At 60.0% G+C, this 13,881-nt stretch overlaps 1 protein-coding gene across 7 annotated transcripts; it reads right to left on the bottom strand.

The window, feature by feature from the left end:
* Positions 1–306: 306 nt before the first annotated feature.
* SEMA6C (semaphorin 6C) lies at positions 307–13,419 on the bottom strand. 7 transcript variants are annotated; one of them, XM_082686693.1, is made up of 20 exons: positions 13,148–13,416; positions 11,041–11,090; positions 9,138–9,309; positions 7,623–7,740; positions 7,265–7,328; positions 7,051–7,107; positions 6,615–6,716; positions 6,294–6,384; positions 5,962–6,081; positions 5,706–5,794; positions 5,171–5,388; positions 4,758–4,889; positions 4,320–4,472; positions 3,928–4,101; positions 3,506–3,652; positions 3,155–3,232; positions 2,967–3,022; positions 2,739–2,783; positions 2,274–2,369; positions 313–1,830 (listed from the first exon to the last, which is right to left on the bottom strand). In XM_082686693.1, the coding sequence occupies exons 3-20, from the start codon at positions 9,253–9,255 to the stop codon at positions 782–784; spliced, it is 2,907 nt and encodes a 968-aa protein (XP_082542819.1). In that variant the 5' UTR covers positions 9,256–9,309; positions 11,041–11,090; positions 13,148–13,416; the 3' UTR covers positions 313–781. The 7 variants fall into 7 exon arrangements, with proteins under 7 accessions (XP_082542817.1, XP_082542813.1, XP_082542815.1 ...); XM_082686691.1 differs by lacking the exon at positions 2,274–2,369 and having other exon boundaries at positions 307–1,752; positions 13,148–13,403; XM_082686687.1 differs by lacking the exon at positions 2,274–2,369 and having other exon boundaries at positions 307–1,833; positions 13,148–13,395.
* Positions 13,420–13,881: the final 462 nt, after the last annotated feature.

The raw sequence follows: 13,881 nt of genomic DNA, 5'->3' as shown, positions 1-13,881 counted from the left end.
CCCTTCCCCACCCCCATGGAACAGGCTATGAAAACACCCTTGATCCAGAAACGTGCTCCGGTGCCCTCCCTACCCCACCTAAATTCTGCCGTGGGTCTCCTGGGCCCTGGTTCATCTCCACACACCATTTCTTCGCTTGCCTCCTTCAGGAAACCTTTCCTGATTAACCCCCGTGGGACCGCAGCCATCCCAATTACTCGGGAGAGAATGCAAGGCCAAGATGAAGGCAGAGATTCGGGGGCAGAGGCGCCTAGCTAACGGACCGGTTCCCGCCCCGCCCCCTCCGCTAGGAAAGTCAGGCACGGCTCGGGGACACAGCTGTATTGGGAAGCGGAGGCTCCTACACAGTAGGAGGAGGCACGTCCCGGGAGGCCCGAGGACTCTGTACACAACGCGCGCGCGGCCCCAGCCCCGTCGGTCTGTCCATCCGCCCTGCGGCCCGCCCGCGGCCCAGTCTATGGAGGAAGCCCGGAGGGGCGAGTTAAGGCAGCTTGGCTGAGGGAGGGGGGAGTGGGAGTGCGCCAGTTCCCCCCGAAAAGCTGGCTCACTGAGGGAGCGAGCTTCTCACCTCCCACTCCTCTCTCGAGGACAGGGAGAAAGACGTCAATAAATAAACCCGAGGCGGGCTGGGACCCCGGGAGACTCTCAAGAGTCCAGGAAGGCTGGAGGTGTGGAACACGGAGAGAGGGAGGGCCTCTGTCCTTGGAGATGCGTCCATGCTCTTGGCCTTTGAGGGCACGGGCTTCAAGGGCGCCATCCGAGGACTTGGCGCAGCTCCCTTTTAAAAGTTAAAATGGCTGCCGTTGGGGACAGCCGGCTGGGAAGAGGGCGAGACGAGGGGAGGCTTCGGGGGCAGCTGGGTCTTCTCGACGTCTACCCTCTTCAGAGCGCGGCCCCGATACCCCTCCGGCCGGCCCAGGTACAGGAGATGTCTCCCGGGACCCCCGCAGTACCTGGAGGGCGCCCCCGAGGGGACCCGAGTGAGCAGGGCAGGGGGCGCCCGGTGCGTGGGGAAGGGCATCCTCCGACTGCTTCCGACCCCTAGCCGGGGAGCAGGGGCGGAGAGGGCGGGCCGGGTGGACGGCGCCGCACACTTCCCCTCGGGTGGCACGTCCAGCCTTAGAGGCAGACCGCACTCCCGGGGGAGGAGGCTGGAGCCCGCAAAGAGGGAAGGGGCGGGGGTGGGAACGGGCTCTGGTGGGAGCGCCCGCGAGGTCAATGCTGCCACGGCCGGGGGCTCGGCCCCCTTCCTGGACGGCTGTGGGCCGTGCAGGTAGCGCAGCAGTTCTTCCAGGGTGGTGACTTCCACGGCCTGCCCCGGACAGCCGGGCGGTGGTGGCCTCACCAGGACTCGAGGTGCTGGCCCTCCCGCTGCGCTTCCGCCCCGCGCGCGGCCGGGGCCCTCCTTGGCGTTGTTCCCATTCTGGTTCCACTCCCAGGGCCCCCCAGCGTGGCGTAGATGCTTGACGGGCAGCTCGGGCGTGGACTCCGGCGTGGGCAGGCAGGCCACCTCCGGCGGGGCTACGCCGTCGGGAGGAGGCAGGAAGGTGGTGTAGAGCTGGGGCGGCTGCGCCGAGTCTCCGTCCTTGGACGGTGGCAGCTCTGGGCCCGCTCCGTGCAGCCGGGCCAGGCTGCGAAGGGAGAGAGGGCGCGGGAGCCCCGGAGTCTCGACGTCCTTGCTCCGACGTCTGTGGGCTCGGCGACAGGCGCAGGAGACCAGGAGGCCAGAGACTGAGGCGCCCAGGGCGAAGGCTGCAGCAGCACAGGCCAGGAGGAGTGGGATGGGGACGGAGAGGGAGGCTGAGGCTGGGGGGAGGTCCCGGCGCACGCCTGCTGACCGAGAGGGGAGGAGGGAGGCTCAGCCAAGGTAGGTGGGCATGGGAGGGCAAGTTGGAGTTTCACCTCTCTGCTGCTGCTGCTCAGCCTCACTCCAGCACGGGCTGACCTTCCTCATAACGATACAGACACCCCCGCACCCCCCCCCACCCCCGCGCTCAACACACACAGTCAATCCACCACACTAGACCTCACACACAGGCTAGAGCTTGGGCCTGGGGAGTACCCATCCCAGCTCCAGGCCCTGTAGCCATGCCTAGAGCGAGTTCCAAACTCTGCCAGTGCAGAAGGCAGTGGGTCTAAGCAGCCCAGCTCTGGGGAGAGGAAGCTCCAAACAGGCATTAGTGAGCACCAAATGCGTCAGTGAGGGGCTTAGAATTCTTCAAGACTCACCAGCCCCACGCTTCACTCCTATCCCTCCCAGCCAGCCCCCTTACCCTGAGTGTGAGCTCCAAGAGTGGAAGACTGGGGCCAGGGGTGGGCATCACTGGGGGGACTGGGGGTCTCAGGGGAAGGGCCAGGACCCAGAAGCACTGGTGACAGAGACCAGGTCAGAGCCAGTGAGGCTCCTGTTTTCTACCTCTGACACCCATTCAGTGGGTCCTCCCCACCCCTGCCCCCTCTTTGGAACCCAAAGGTCCAGAACTCCAGCCTCTACTTTCCTCTGGGCATGGGGAAAGGCTCACCGTGCAGGACATTCTTTCATGTATTTTTTTCAAAAACTATTTATTAAGCACCCTACTGTGTGCCAAGCACCGAGCTCTATGCGGGCTGTTTGGAGTATGCCGGCCCTCATCTGAGACCCAGTGTGTGTGGGCAGCTGTCTGCTGTCGCCACGGAGCACACACGTGGGTGCGTGGGGGCCGAGCAAGGGAAGATGGCGTTGGGATAGGCAGACTCACCATAAGCAGAATCCCCTGTGCCAGACTGACTCCCAGTAGCTCCATCTATGAAGAAGGAAGGCAGAGAGTGACGATGGAGGTGGGGGGTGAGGGGGCCGGGGTGGTAGCTTCATGAGGAACCGAAGGGGGCGACTGCCACAGAAGTACATAAGCCCCACACCTGGGCTGTAGCTGATGGCCGTCACAGCCTTGTGCAGCTATGGCTATGGCTGTCCCAGCCCTCTTTACCTTGGCAGTCGCTGTGCTCTGTGAATTCCTGGTTCCCAGTGGGGTCTACATCAGTCCTAGCAGGAGACGGAGGTAGCATAGGGTGGTTACATATCTTGCCCCCAGCCCCCAACCCTGGCCCTGAGCTGCTTCTTTGAGTGGGGCAAACAGAACTTTCTCCTCGGGAGATTTGGGGGCCCCTCACTTACCCACCAGGTCCCCTGATATCCACACAGCCTCTGGAGCTGTGCCATCCACAGTATGGGTCCTGAGAAGCCAGGCAGCTCCTGGGGAAACGGAGTCATATGAGGCTCACCGCTCTAATCCCATCCAATGGCCCTGCCCTTGCAGGTCTCACCCTGGCCTGCAGGAGGCCCCTGGCCCCACGTTCCCATCTTGCCCTGTCCCAATGCCTGTTCTAGGCCCTGGGCACTGCCCACCTGCACAATGCCCAGCGCACCCTTCCCTCCCAACCACACCCTGCATTTCCCTGCCACACCTTCCCCCACGCCTGTGTTCCCGGGCTCCTGTTGGCCCTGGGGGGGTCAGGCCCCTCTCACCTCCGACAGGCCCCGTGCCGGGCACACCGGCTGAGAGGGAGGTAGATGATGCAGCCAGAAAAAGCCACAAAGAGCCTGTGACCTTCAGTGTCCAGCTCCAGCCCTATGACCCGCCGTGCCATTTGGGCGGCCCGTTTCCCACTGCACCTAGGGTGAGGCAGGAAGGAATCAGAGATGGGGCAGGGGAGGCTCCATTTTCCCTGGGTCAGTTAAAGAACAGAAGGTGGGGAGGTGCCTAAGACTACAACTCCCAGTGTTGCCCCACCACACTACCTAGCCTCTAGCCTATAGCTTCGGCCACGTGGAAGCCAGCGTTGGAGTCCCCACCACATCCCCACACCCCAGTCTACCAGCTCACTTCCCATTCCTGCTCTGCAGGGTGATGGTGGGGGACGGGGAGCACTGCCAGACCAAGGCCTCACCTGGAGGGGCTGTAGGCATTGATTTCCTCCAGCAGGATGGGTTCACGTCCTCCCGAGGGCCCCCCCGGGGGCAGCACCTTCAGCACGGTCCCATCGTTGGAGCCCAGGAACAGGACTGTGGTGTTCCTGTAGGGACCAGCCCTACCATCCACAGCTAACTGGGTCAGTAGGGCCCTGGAGGGACAGGCCTCAGTCAGGGCCACCCGACTGGTGGAATCCGGAGTGTCTCAAGGACAGTACATGTATCCTGGTGCACACTCCTGGGTCCTTCTCCCCTCCCAGACGTTCCTTCATCCCTCCCTCCCTCCTCTCACCAATGTGACTGACCCATGTGAGGTCAGAGGAGAGTGGCTGGGGCATGGGGGTTGGTCAGCAGTTGTTCTTTTAGCTACCTGCTGGTGAGGGTGAGCAGAGGCTGATGGGTGGCTGGTGGCACAGCGGGGTCCAGCAGTGGGTGAGCCTTGATGAAGGTCAGAACTTCATCAGGTAGGTCTCGAGAGGAGGGGAACAAGGCAGCCACACCGACTCCGGCACAGGATCCTGGCCTGGGATGAACACGGGAAGGGGCAGCATTAGGACAGGGAGCCAGGGCTCAGTTAGGCTCTGTGCCCCCGACCAACTGCTCTCAGACACGATCGGTAACCCTTGCTCTCTCCCTTTACACAGACGTTCACACTACCGCTTCCCCCCTCTCTGCAGCTCACCAGTCCCATGCCAGCCCGCTGAGCCCTCTCCCCATAATCCCACAGACCCTCTCTTCATAATCCCATGTTGGAACTCGCTTCTTGCTTCTGCCCCAACCCCCAAAAAACCACTCTCATCCTGGGTACCTGGGGGAGGGAACCCTGTCCTCAGACACAGGTGTCCAGGCCCCATCCAGACTCCTCTGCTCCTTGAACTTGCCCTCAAACCCATGCTCGATATCATCCAGGTAGAAGGCACAGACCGCAGAGCCAGGGATGCTGAAGGAGCCAGAAAAAGATGCGGGCTAGGTGTTGGAAGGGATCACACGGTCCTCCCAAGTAAGACGCCAGCTAACCTTAAGTACCATGTTAGGGGGCGGAGCCTGAGAGATCGAGACAGCCCCCTGGAGGCCATGCTGGGAGAAAGAAGGTCAGAACAGCAAGCTGGCTTTGAAGGGAGTTTCACCTCCACGTAGGGGCAACAGGAGGCTTTGAGAGGGGAGCTTAGACGCTGGTGGGACAAGGACAGATTGGACCACATTGGTTAGTCTAGTACTAACCTATTGGTCTGGGTGGTGAAGACCCCAAAGAGAGCGGAGCGGCCATACAAGTTCACAGGCCCAGTTAAGGCCTGTAAGACGTCAAAATAGAAGGTAGAGTCCCCAGGGACAGAGCAGTTGAGCCTCAGCTTCAGGAATGATGTCCAGTGGCGGTCCAAGGCCCGAGGCGAGCCACCCATGTCACGCTTACACACACGGGCGACTCGGGAGAACTGTACCTGGGGGAGGAGAGCAGGGGATGCTGAGAACAGTGAGGGCCTCAGAGCCAGCGGGGCAGGATGCGGGTGTTGGGGGTATCTGGGAGCACCAAGGGACAGATGCCAGGGCCACAGCAAAGCAAGGGTATAGTGTGGTAGATCAGACTGAGTCAAGGATGAGGGACACAGCAGGATGTGGGGGCAACTCCAAGTTGGGGCTCAGAGTCCAGGGGATTGTAGGGTGGACATGGGGTTCAGCAGCTCTCCCCTGACTCTGACTGGCTTCTCAGGATCAAGCAGAACTCTCTAGCTACGCCCACTGGGGCCCATCTCCTTACCCTTCCCAGCCGGGCATCCTCCACAGAGACCTCCCGGAAAAAGAAGTAGACATGGTCTCCATGCTCCAAGGCGTGGACAAAGTATGGCTCTGAAAGGGGAAACGGAATGATATGCTCAGAAACACCTGGCCCCACGCAGCCTCTTGCCTTGGCAAACACGAACCGTACCAGCGGCCATCTGCCCGCTCCCTGCCACAGTCCCTCCCCTGCACCTCCTCCCCACGAGCAGCCAACATCCCCCAGGCCCAGCCCTGACCTCTGAGCCACTTGGAGTCGTACTTGGCGGAGCGGAGTGGGGGCTGAGGCCCGAGGCTTCTGTAAACTACAGCATCACTGGCCTGGAAGTCCGCAGCCGTGGCTGAGTAAAGGCTGCCCTCTGGAGGGGTGGGTAGGGTGGGGTCAGGTGAGGACCCAAGGATCTGGCTCTTCTGGGGTCGCCTAACCCAAGGCTTGGGTCTCCCTTAGCCTGACCCTGTCCCCAGCTCAACCCTGCACTCGGGAACATGGGCAAAGACCAAATCAGAAGAAAGGCTAAGGTCAGAGCCCCCTCCTGCCACAGGCCCGTTTCTTAAACGCCTAGGTGCACACCTGCAAAGACAGCCACGTTGGACTGGGTGGCATCAAAGGGGCATCGAGCCTGCCCACTCAGCTCTTCACCCTCCTGCTGCAGCGAAGTTATCTGGAGGCAGAAGGAGCAGGTTCTTGGAATCCTTGGGGTCTTGGAGTCTGGCTCCACAGCCCACTCCCTCATGTCCCCTTGCCTCTTTCCCCCACCCCTTCTGGACCCTTGCGCCCGGCACTCCCAATTCTCCACCGTGGCTGGCCCGTCCCCACCAAACTGGTCGCCCATCTTGGGTTCTCTTCCCACTCCCATCCTGACCCCACTGCCACCCGCCTCCGCCTTTGTACCCCATAGCTGCGGCACACGGGGCTGAATGAATTCGTTCCACAGGCAAGGAGTGTCTGAGAGTCCCAGGGAACAAGAACACGAATGTAGTTGTGGCACTCGTCCTAGAGAACCCAAAATTCTAGGTCAGCAACAGGAGTCCCTACGATTGGGACAGGGGGCCCAGGACGTTAGGCCACCTCCCCGCAGCCAGTCATAGCAATGTGGGTAAAGTCCCAAGTAAGCTAATCACTGCCCCGCAACCTCAGGCAAATTCTTGGGCCTGCTGGAGCCTCACTTTTCTGGGAAGGAAGGTGAAAATCATTCATTCCCTTTCCTGCACATTTCCCCCGTGTCCTGAGATGGAAGTGGGTGGGAAAGTGGGCACAGTGCAGGACCACTTGGACAGAGCCTGGAGGCAGGAAATTCTCCCCTCAGAATTCTCATCCCACTCCTCACCGTCAGCTTTCCCCGTACAGCACAGTTCTCCATGTCTTGACTCCGCCATGTCAGATACTGAGAAGACAAGTAAAGGAGGGAACATCATGGGGCAACCTGGAGGTCCCCTCACATTATGGCTCCTTTTGGAGTCCTCGTCCCTCCTTGCTTTATCCCCACCAGACCGTTCCCAGCCTCATCTCCAAGCCTGCACCTCCTCCCACACGCCCCTCACCTTGTTGGGCACCAGTCCTGTTCCTTCTTCCTGAGCTTGAAGATCGAAGGAGAAAACGTGATCCCTGAAGAGACAGGTAAGGAGGGATCAGAGCCAAGGCAAGGCACCCCACCTGAACTCCTTAGCGCCCACCCTGCTCAGGCTCAGCAGCTCAGAAACAAACAGTGCAGACCTCCTGCCCTCTGTCCTCCCCCTTACTCCATGCCTTGGCATTTGTGCCCTGGGTCCAAGCATGTCCATGTCCCATGGCTTGTACACCTGCATGTGTCCCCTGCAAGATACTGCAGTGGCCAAGCAGGTCCCATGGCTGCTCAGGAGCATGCATGTTGGCCCCACAACTGTGCCACGGTCAGTTTACCGGGCAGCCACTAGCAAGGTCCGGTTCAAGGTCAGGAATTTCTGAAAGTCCAGCCCAAGTTCTGCAACCACAGCATCATCCTCCAGGCCCCGGAACCAGGATGATAATGGGGAAGTACCTGGAATACACAGAGATGTGGGGGATGAGGGCCAGCCAGACTTTCCTTCCTCAGTATCCTTCCCAACAAGACAAACCTCAGTCATGGACGTCATGGAAGAGCGAGGTGAGTTGTGAGGTAAAGCTATCAATACAACTATTAAATAATGCTTGCTCACCCTGAGCACTTAACTTCTGCCAACCACCCTGTTAGTACTTGGAATTGCCTAATTTAAATACAGCTCTGTGAAGGAAGTACTAATAGTGGCCCCATTTTACAGATGAGAAGCCTATGGCCTTGAGCCATTAAGGAATTCACATAGCTCAATTAGCTTGGAAGTGGCAGGTTACTGGGGTTCCGAGTCAGATCTGTCTGACTCTAAAGCTGAACTCCGTTCCTTCTGGAGGGGGCAGTGAGGGGGGTGGGCGGTGTGGCGAGTGCTCCTCTCTAGTTCCCACATCGAATGCTGTCCTGTCTGGAGCACTTACTCCATTTCTCCCAGCCCTTAAGGTTCTTCAGAGGCCACCTCAGCCCTCCCGGTTCCAGCCTCCCCTGACCTACAGGGCATCCACAGGCCAGACCATGGGCCTGACCATGGCGACCAAGATCTTCAGCGCTCCAAGGGAGCTCAGAGTTCAGGGATTGATGTCTTAGCATTTGCAAGGTGCTTAGGCTAGCGTCTGGCACACAAAAGTGCTACTCTTATCCCCCAACCCTCACTCCCAGGGACCCAGCTGCGGTTCTTTCATCCTTAGAGTTTTTCAAAATCCTACATATACAACAGGAACTTGCAAATAAAGTTTTTTCTTCTCAGAAAAAAAGTGGGTGTATGGTTTCCCTTACAGCAGGACCCCAGCTTAGTTGTGGCACAGATGGTGGAGAGGGAGGTGAGAGGTGTGGGGGCATCACCAAACCAGCCCCAAGCCTTCATTGTGTAACTAATAATAATAGCAAACACACAGAAAACACTGAGTGTGTGCCAGACAGCGTTCTCGGCCCTTTCCGAGGATGCCCTCACTTAATCCCTAAATAACTCTAATAAGGGAGAACACTATCTGTTATCTTCATTCTGCAAATGAGGAGACCGAGGCAAAGAAAGGTGAACCACCTCAACCGAGGTCCTGCAGCTCCCAAGCAGCTGGGCAGGGATTCAAACCAGCTAAAGTATGTGGTCCGGCTGGGTTGTCAAGCCCCTAGCTGGGTCTGTGTTGTCAACCCCTGTGCAACAGTGTGGCCTCAGAGTGCAGCAAGTGGGCCCAGCAGTGATGGGCGACAGGCTTGAGTGCCCCCCTCCTCTCTGTCGTCCACTTCCGTCCACTGCCTACCTTCCTGTACCTCACCTCCCACCCTCCCTCCTCCCTTGCTGGGGTCTTGAGTGCTGAGCTCACACAACAGGGGGGTGGGCCGAGGTCACTCACCTTGCAGGTCAGAGGTCAGCAGAGGGAGGGGGTCCTGGGGAAAGGCCGCCTGGGTGTGGGGAAGTGAGAGCAACAGCAGCAGAAGCAGCAAAGGCATGAAGTGGGGGGCACGGGGCATCCTGTGCGGGGCAGCTCAGGCCCCAGGGGGTACCCCCTCACCCATATGCCAGCCCTGGAAGGAGACAGAGAAGAGTGGGGACGGGGCTGAATCCTTCACCCTTAACACTGGCAGGCTGCTCTCCTGATTTATCCCCAGAAGACCCTGTGGGCTGGGGGAAACAACCCTTTCTCTGGCACTGCGTCGGTCCAAGCCAGCTGTCACTGTCACTCAGGGCGTTTCTCTCTCCAACTGGCCCAGACTGGCTAGTGTGAGGCCTGCAGGCGTGACCCCAGGTAAGGACAGGACACACCCGCTCCCCTTCCAAGCCTTCTCACTCAGCCTCCTCTCTTCTCTCCTGACTGGGCCTGGGACATTCAGTAGGTGACACCTCCTGGCCCCCTCCCTTGCTAACCCCTTCTCAGTTATAATTAGACACCAAAGGCTTAAAATTATAAATAGTGACTCCTTGGCACTGGGAGGAGGAAGAGGGCACTATGTCTGCCTCCCCCTCCCTCACAGACCCCTGCGGCACCCTGGGAGCCCTGCAGGCACTGTGCCCAGGCAGAGGCAGCTGCGAGGAAGCTATCACCCTCGATAGGGGTGAGGAAGAACAGAGTTGGAGGAGGAAACCTAGGGGTCACCATCCTGGTCTAAGTTCATGGTTCAAGGGATCTTCCCATTGCTGGGGAGAAGCTGGGTGGGGAGGAGAGTGGTGGTGGGGGGCTGCCTTAGCCAAAAATGAATCTGCATCAAAGCCAGATCAGAGGCTAAATTTAGCTCTGGCTGCAGCTGTCTGCCCGACCACTGTGCCCCCTCCCAGCTTCTCTAGCCCCCGGTTCCCTCCTGGCTCCGAAGAACCAGTGCTCACACTTGCCGAGGAAGAGGAGAACCAACCCCCTACGAGGAACCCGGCAGGGAACTGGCTGTCCTGGTGAGGAGAAACGGCTGCATATGTATGTCCCTCTCTCCCTTCCTTCCCTCTTCGGGCTGCCTCAAAATGGAAATATAAATAATTCAACGACAGGCAGGCAACGGTAGCCCAAAGTCCAGGAAAAGATGGATATGGTCGAAGGGACGGGAGACAGCCTTCCTTCCCACCAATCAGCACCATGGCCCACCCCCAGCTGACCCAGGTGGAACCCCGTGGGAGGTGTACACCAGCTTCCTGCCCTCCTTCCCCTAGAACTGGAGTGAGGGGCTCAACCGCTCCAAAATCAGGGCAGGAAGGGTGAGAATCCTTTCTTGCTGTAACAGACTGCTATTCTTCACCCATCCTTACGTGCTCATCCTGCCGTGTCCCCTAAAGGAGCGACCCTGGGCTTCCAGGACCAGCCCATTCCGTCTCCCCAATTCCACTCTTGAAGCCAGGACCCAAGTGTACCCCACCCCCAGTTCAGCGTCACTGGTGGGGAGGCTGACGTCAGATGGGGTCCCAAGAGGGCTGGAGGAGGGGCAGGGGTAGGAACACCTAATGATGACCCCCCCTCCCCCGCAGGGACAGAGCAGTCATCTGCTAACTAATGACCCCCTGGTGCTGAAAGGCCAAGCCTCCCTAACTGCGCACACAACCCCCCCACCCCCCCACCCCGCCATGTTTCCGGATGCTGTTGGTCCCAAGGGAAGAGAAAGGGACACAGCCTGTCTCCTATCCTCCCCCTCCAAGTTGCCCTGGGCAACTGGTATCTTCACTCAGGAAACAACTTTGGTCTCTGGCAAGTGGGGAGAACAGCCAGACCCTCTTCCTGTTCCCAGGCCATGCCAGCTTCGATCTCCTGCCCTCAGGAGCTGCTGCCCTTTCCTTACCTGGAGTGATGACTCCTGTGGGGGTTTGAGGGGGATAGGAGACCTCTGACCTGATGGAAGAAGGGACAGGAGGGAAGAGGCTTAGCTACACCTCTTTACCACATCCCTTAAAAGAAAATGTGAAAATTCAGAAGTCTACTGAGGCCAGGGTTGAGGACGTGCTGCCCTGGAAGAGTGTGTGTGGGAGGGGGTGGGAGGGGGAGTTGACATTAAGCTTGACTGCAAAGGTGCTGGCCGCTTTGTGCCTAAAGTGTGAGGGCAGGGGCCGGGGCTGGCTCCTAGCCAGAAGCTCCTGGAATTGCTCGACCAGTCCTGGGGAAAAGGTTGACTGGGACAGTTTGTGGGGGCAGGATGACCACTTCCACATTAAAACCCTCAGAATCCAGCAGGCTTCTTCGCAAAAGCGCCCTAGCTGGGGACAATAGAGGCTAATTTGCATCTCATTTACATGCTCTTCATTTCTAGGCAAAATGCTCTGATAGCAAGCACCCCCAGCCCCTTTCTTCTTCCATGAGAGAGCAGGTCCTGCCTCTCTCCCACCCAATGTCTCTGCACCCCACCCCCCCAACTTAGACTGGATTAGTCCAGCCTCTGAAAACACTTGGTTGGCCTTTGCATTGGCCCTCTAGACTTAAGTATAATATATCTTTAAGAGGGCTTCCCATATCTGTTTTTGGAGAAGCAGTATCTAAGCAGTCCCCATCCCACTCCAGGCCTGGGGAAAGGCTTACTCCGCTGGGACCAACCCCAGCTGCATAATATCCCCCGTCTGAGGAAAATTGGGGGGGGGGGCGGGTGCTGGCTGTCTCTATCTCCCCCTCCAAGGTCTTCCCTTTGCTGGGAGAGGAAAGAGCCCTTCTCTCTCCTCCTGGCCCTTGCAGCCACCTCTGAGGAGTGGCCAGGTCATAGCCAGAGTCATAAGCAGAGTCTTGGGGGAGGCTGGGGAAGGGATGGAGAAGGGGAGACTGGGCTGGGGACAATAGCAGGAAGCTCTCAGGCTGGTTGCCCACCCCAGTCCACCTTCCTCTGGGGGAGGAGAGGAGACGTAGAAGGGATGAGGGGCGCTCGGAGAATCCTCGAGGAACAGGCTGAAGGCGCCTTCCCTTCTCCAAGACATTTCCCCCACCCCCAGCCCCTGGCTCCTAACCTACCCTCCTTCCTACCCAGCCCCCAACGAGGATAACCAGGTGTCTAGACCCTGGCATAAGGTGGGCCCAGGGCCAGGGGCTCGACGAGTCTCCCCTTTACTGGATCTGGGGCTCCAAGAGGGGCGGGTAGCAGAGTCTGGGCCGGGACCGGGTCCCAGAGCCACGTTAGCGGGAGGAGGGGCTGGAGGGGCCTGCGGGCGCAGACAGAGTGGGGATGGGAGCAGCGATTGAGGAGCGGAGGCGGGTCTCCGAGGCCAGAGAAACAGGGCCAGAGGCTAGGAACCGAGGAGGGCAGGCCTGGGACCAGCGCTGAGCGGAGTCCTCGGGCTCAAGGTGCAGTCGCCAGCCAGGCTCTTCTCCTTCGGAGATCCCGGTCTAACAAAGCACCGGCGCGAGTGGGGTGAAGGAAGGAGGAGAGCACGGGGACTGTTGTTTCTCTGGGGGGGCCCCCCTTCCCCCACTCTGCCCAAGCCAACTACCTGAGTGGTGCTCAGACTCCCGTTTGCACAAGGACAGAGGTGCAGGCGTCACACCAAAGTCCGAACGACGCGTCCCCCTTCCCATCCCTGCAGGGACCTCGAGAGGGTCCAGTTCTCCGCGGGTCTCAGAACCTTAGTTTTCCTGCTGGGGAGTCAAGGGACCAGATTTTCCACCCTCTGTACGGTGCGCGCCTTAAATAATCGCCCTTCGCGCTCCCCAACGCAATGGACGCAGCTCGGAGAAACCTGCTGGGAAGAGGCGCCCGGACCCTGCGCCCAGCAGTGCATTGACGGGGTTCGGCCACGGTCCCCTCCTCCCTCCGTGCACCCCAACTCCGCTGACCCTCTCCGTCAGGCAAGCACACAGCGCGCTGGCACCCTCCCGGGTCCCTCTCGCACTTCGGAAGGCTGTCCCCAGCCTGCGGCGCCCCGGGTCCTCCTCGCCTCCCTGCAACCCCATCCCCGCTCCGGGGTACTTGCCCCGAGATCCGGGTCAGCGGGACCAAGATCGCAGCGGGCGGGCAGCGGCCCCGCACCGCGCCGAGTTCGTAATCCGTGATTGGGGCTCTGGCGAGACGTGACGAGCGTCCGAATGGGATGGAGCTCGGATCCGACCTCGCGGGCGCAGTCGGGTCGGGCGAGTCCTGGGTCGCAGTTGCAGCCCCCACTCCCGCCGCGGCTCGGCGCAGGAAAACAATGCGACCGCCCGGGGCTCTGGGCCCGGCCCCAGCCGCCCCGCCCGCCTTCCTACTGGCCCCGCCTCCGGCCCGCCTCTGGGTCACCGCAACCAGTCCGACTCTCAGAAGCTGTCTGGACACCGCCTTCTCGACACCTCTCCACCAGTAGTCCTTCTTGGGGGCGGGGCGTGAGAAGCACCGCCCACCGAGAGGGCCAGGCCGGGAGGCTCAGCCTGAGACCCAAGCCAGGCGCGAGATGGAGAGACCCGAGGACCGTCGCTAAGACTCGGACGGAGGGGATCACATGCTTTAAAATGGAGAGGCCTCGGGAAGAAATCTCACAAGAGAGGGAGGAAGAGAAGCTGGAAGGAGCGACAGACGAAAAACCCGGAGACCTCGGCTGGGCTGAGGTGTCAGAGCCGTGCGACTTTCCCCCCCTCCTTTCTCCCCAGGGGCTTTGGCTATCCTGCTTCCGCTTTGAGAGTCTCCCCCCTCCACCTCTACTCTGCCCCAACCCTCTGTCCCTCCTCTCTACTG

This window comes from Mustela nivalis (assembly GCF_964662115.1).
Source record: "Mustela nivalis genome assembly, chromosome: 10".
Lineage (NCBI taxonomy): Eukaryota > Metazoa > Chordata > Mammalia > Carnivora > Mustelidae > Mustela > Mustela nivalis.
The sequence above is the reverse complement of the archived record's forward strand: the minus strand, read 5'-3'. Positions and strand labels throughout refer to the sequence as shown.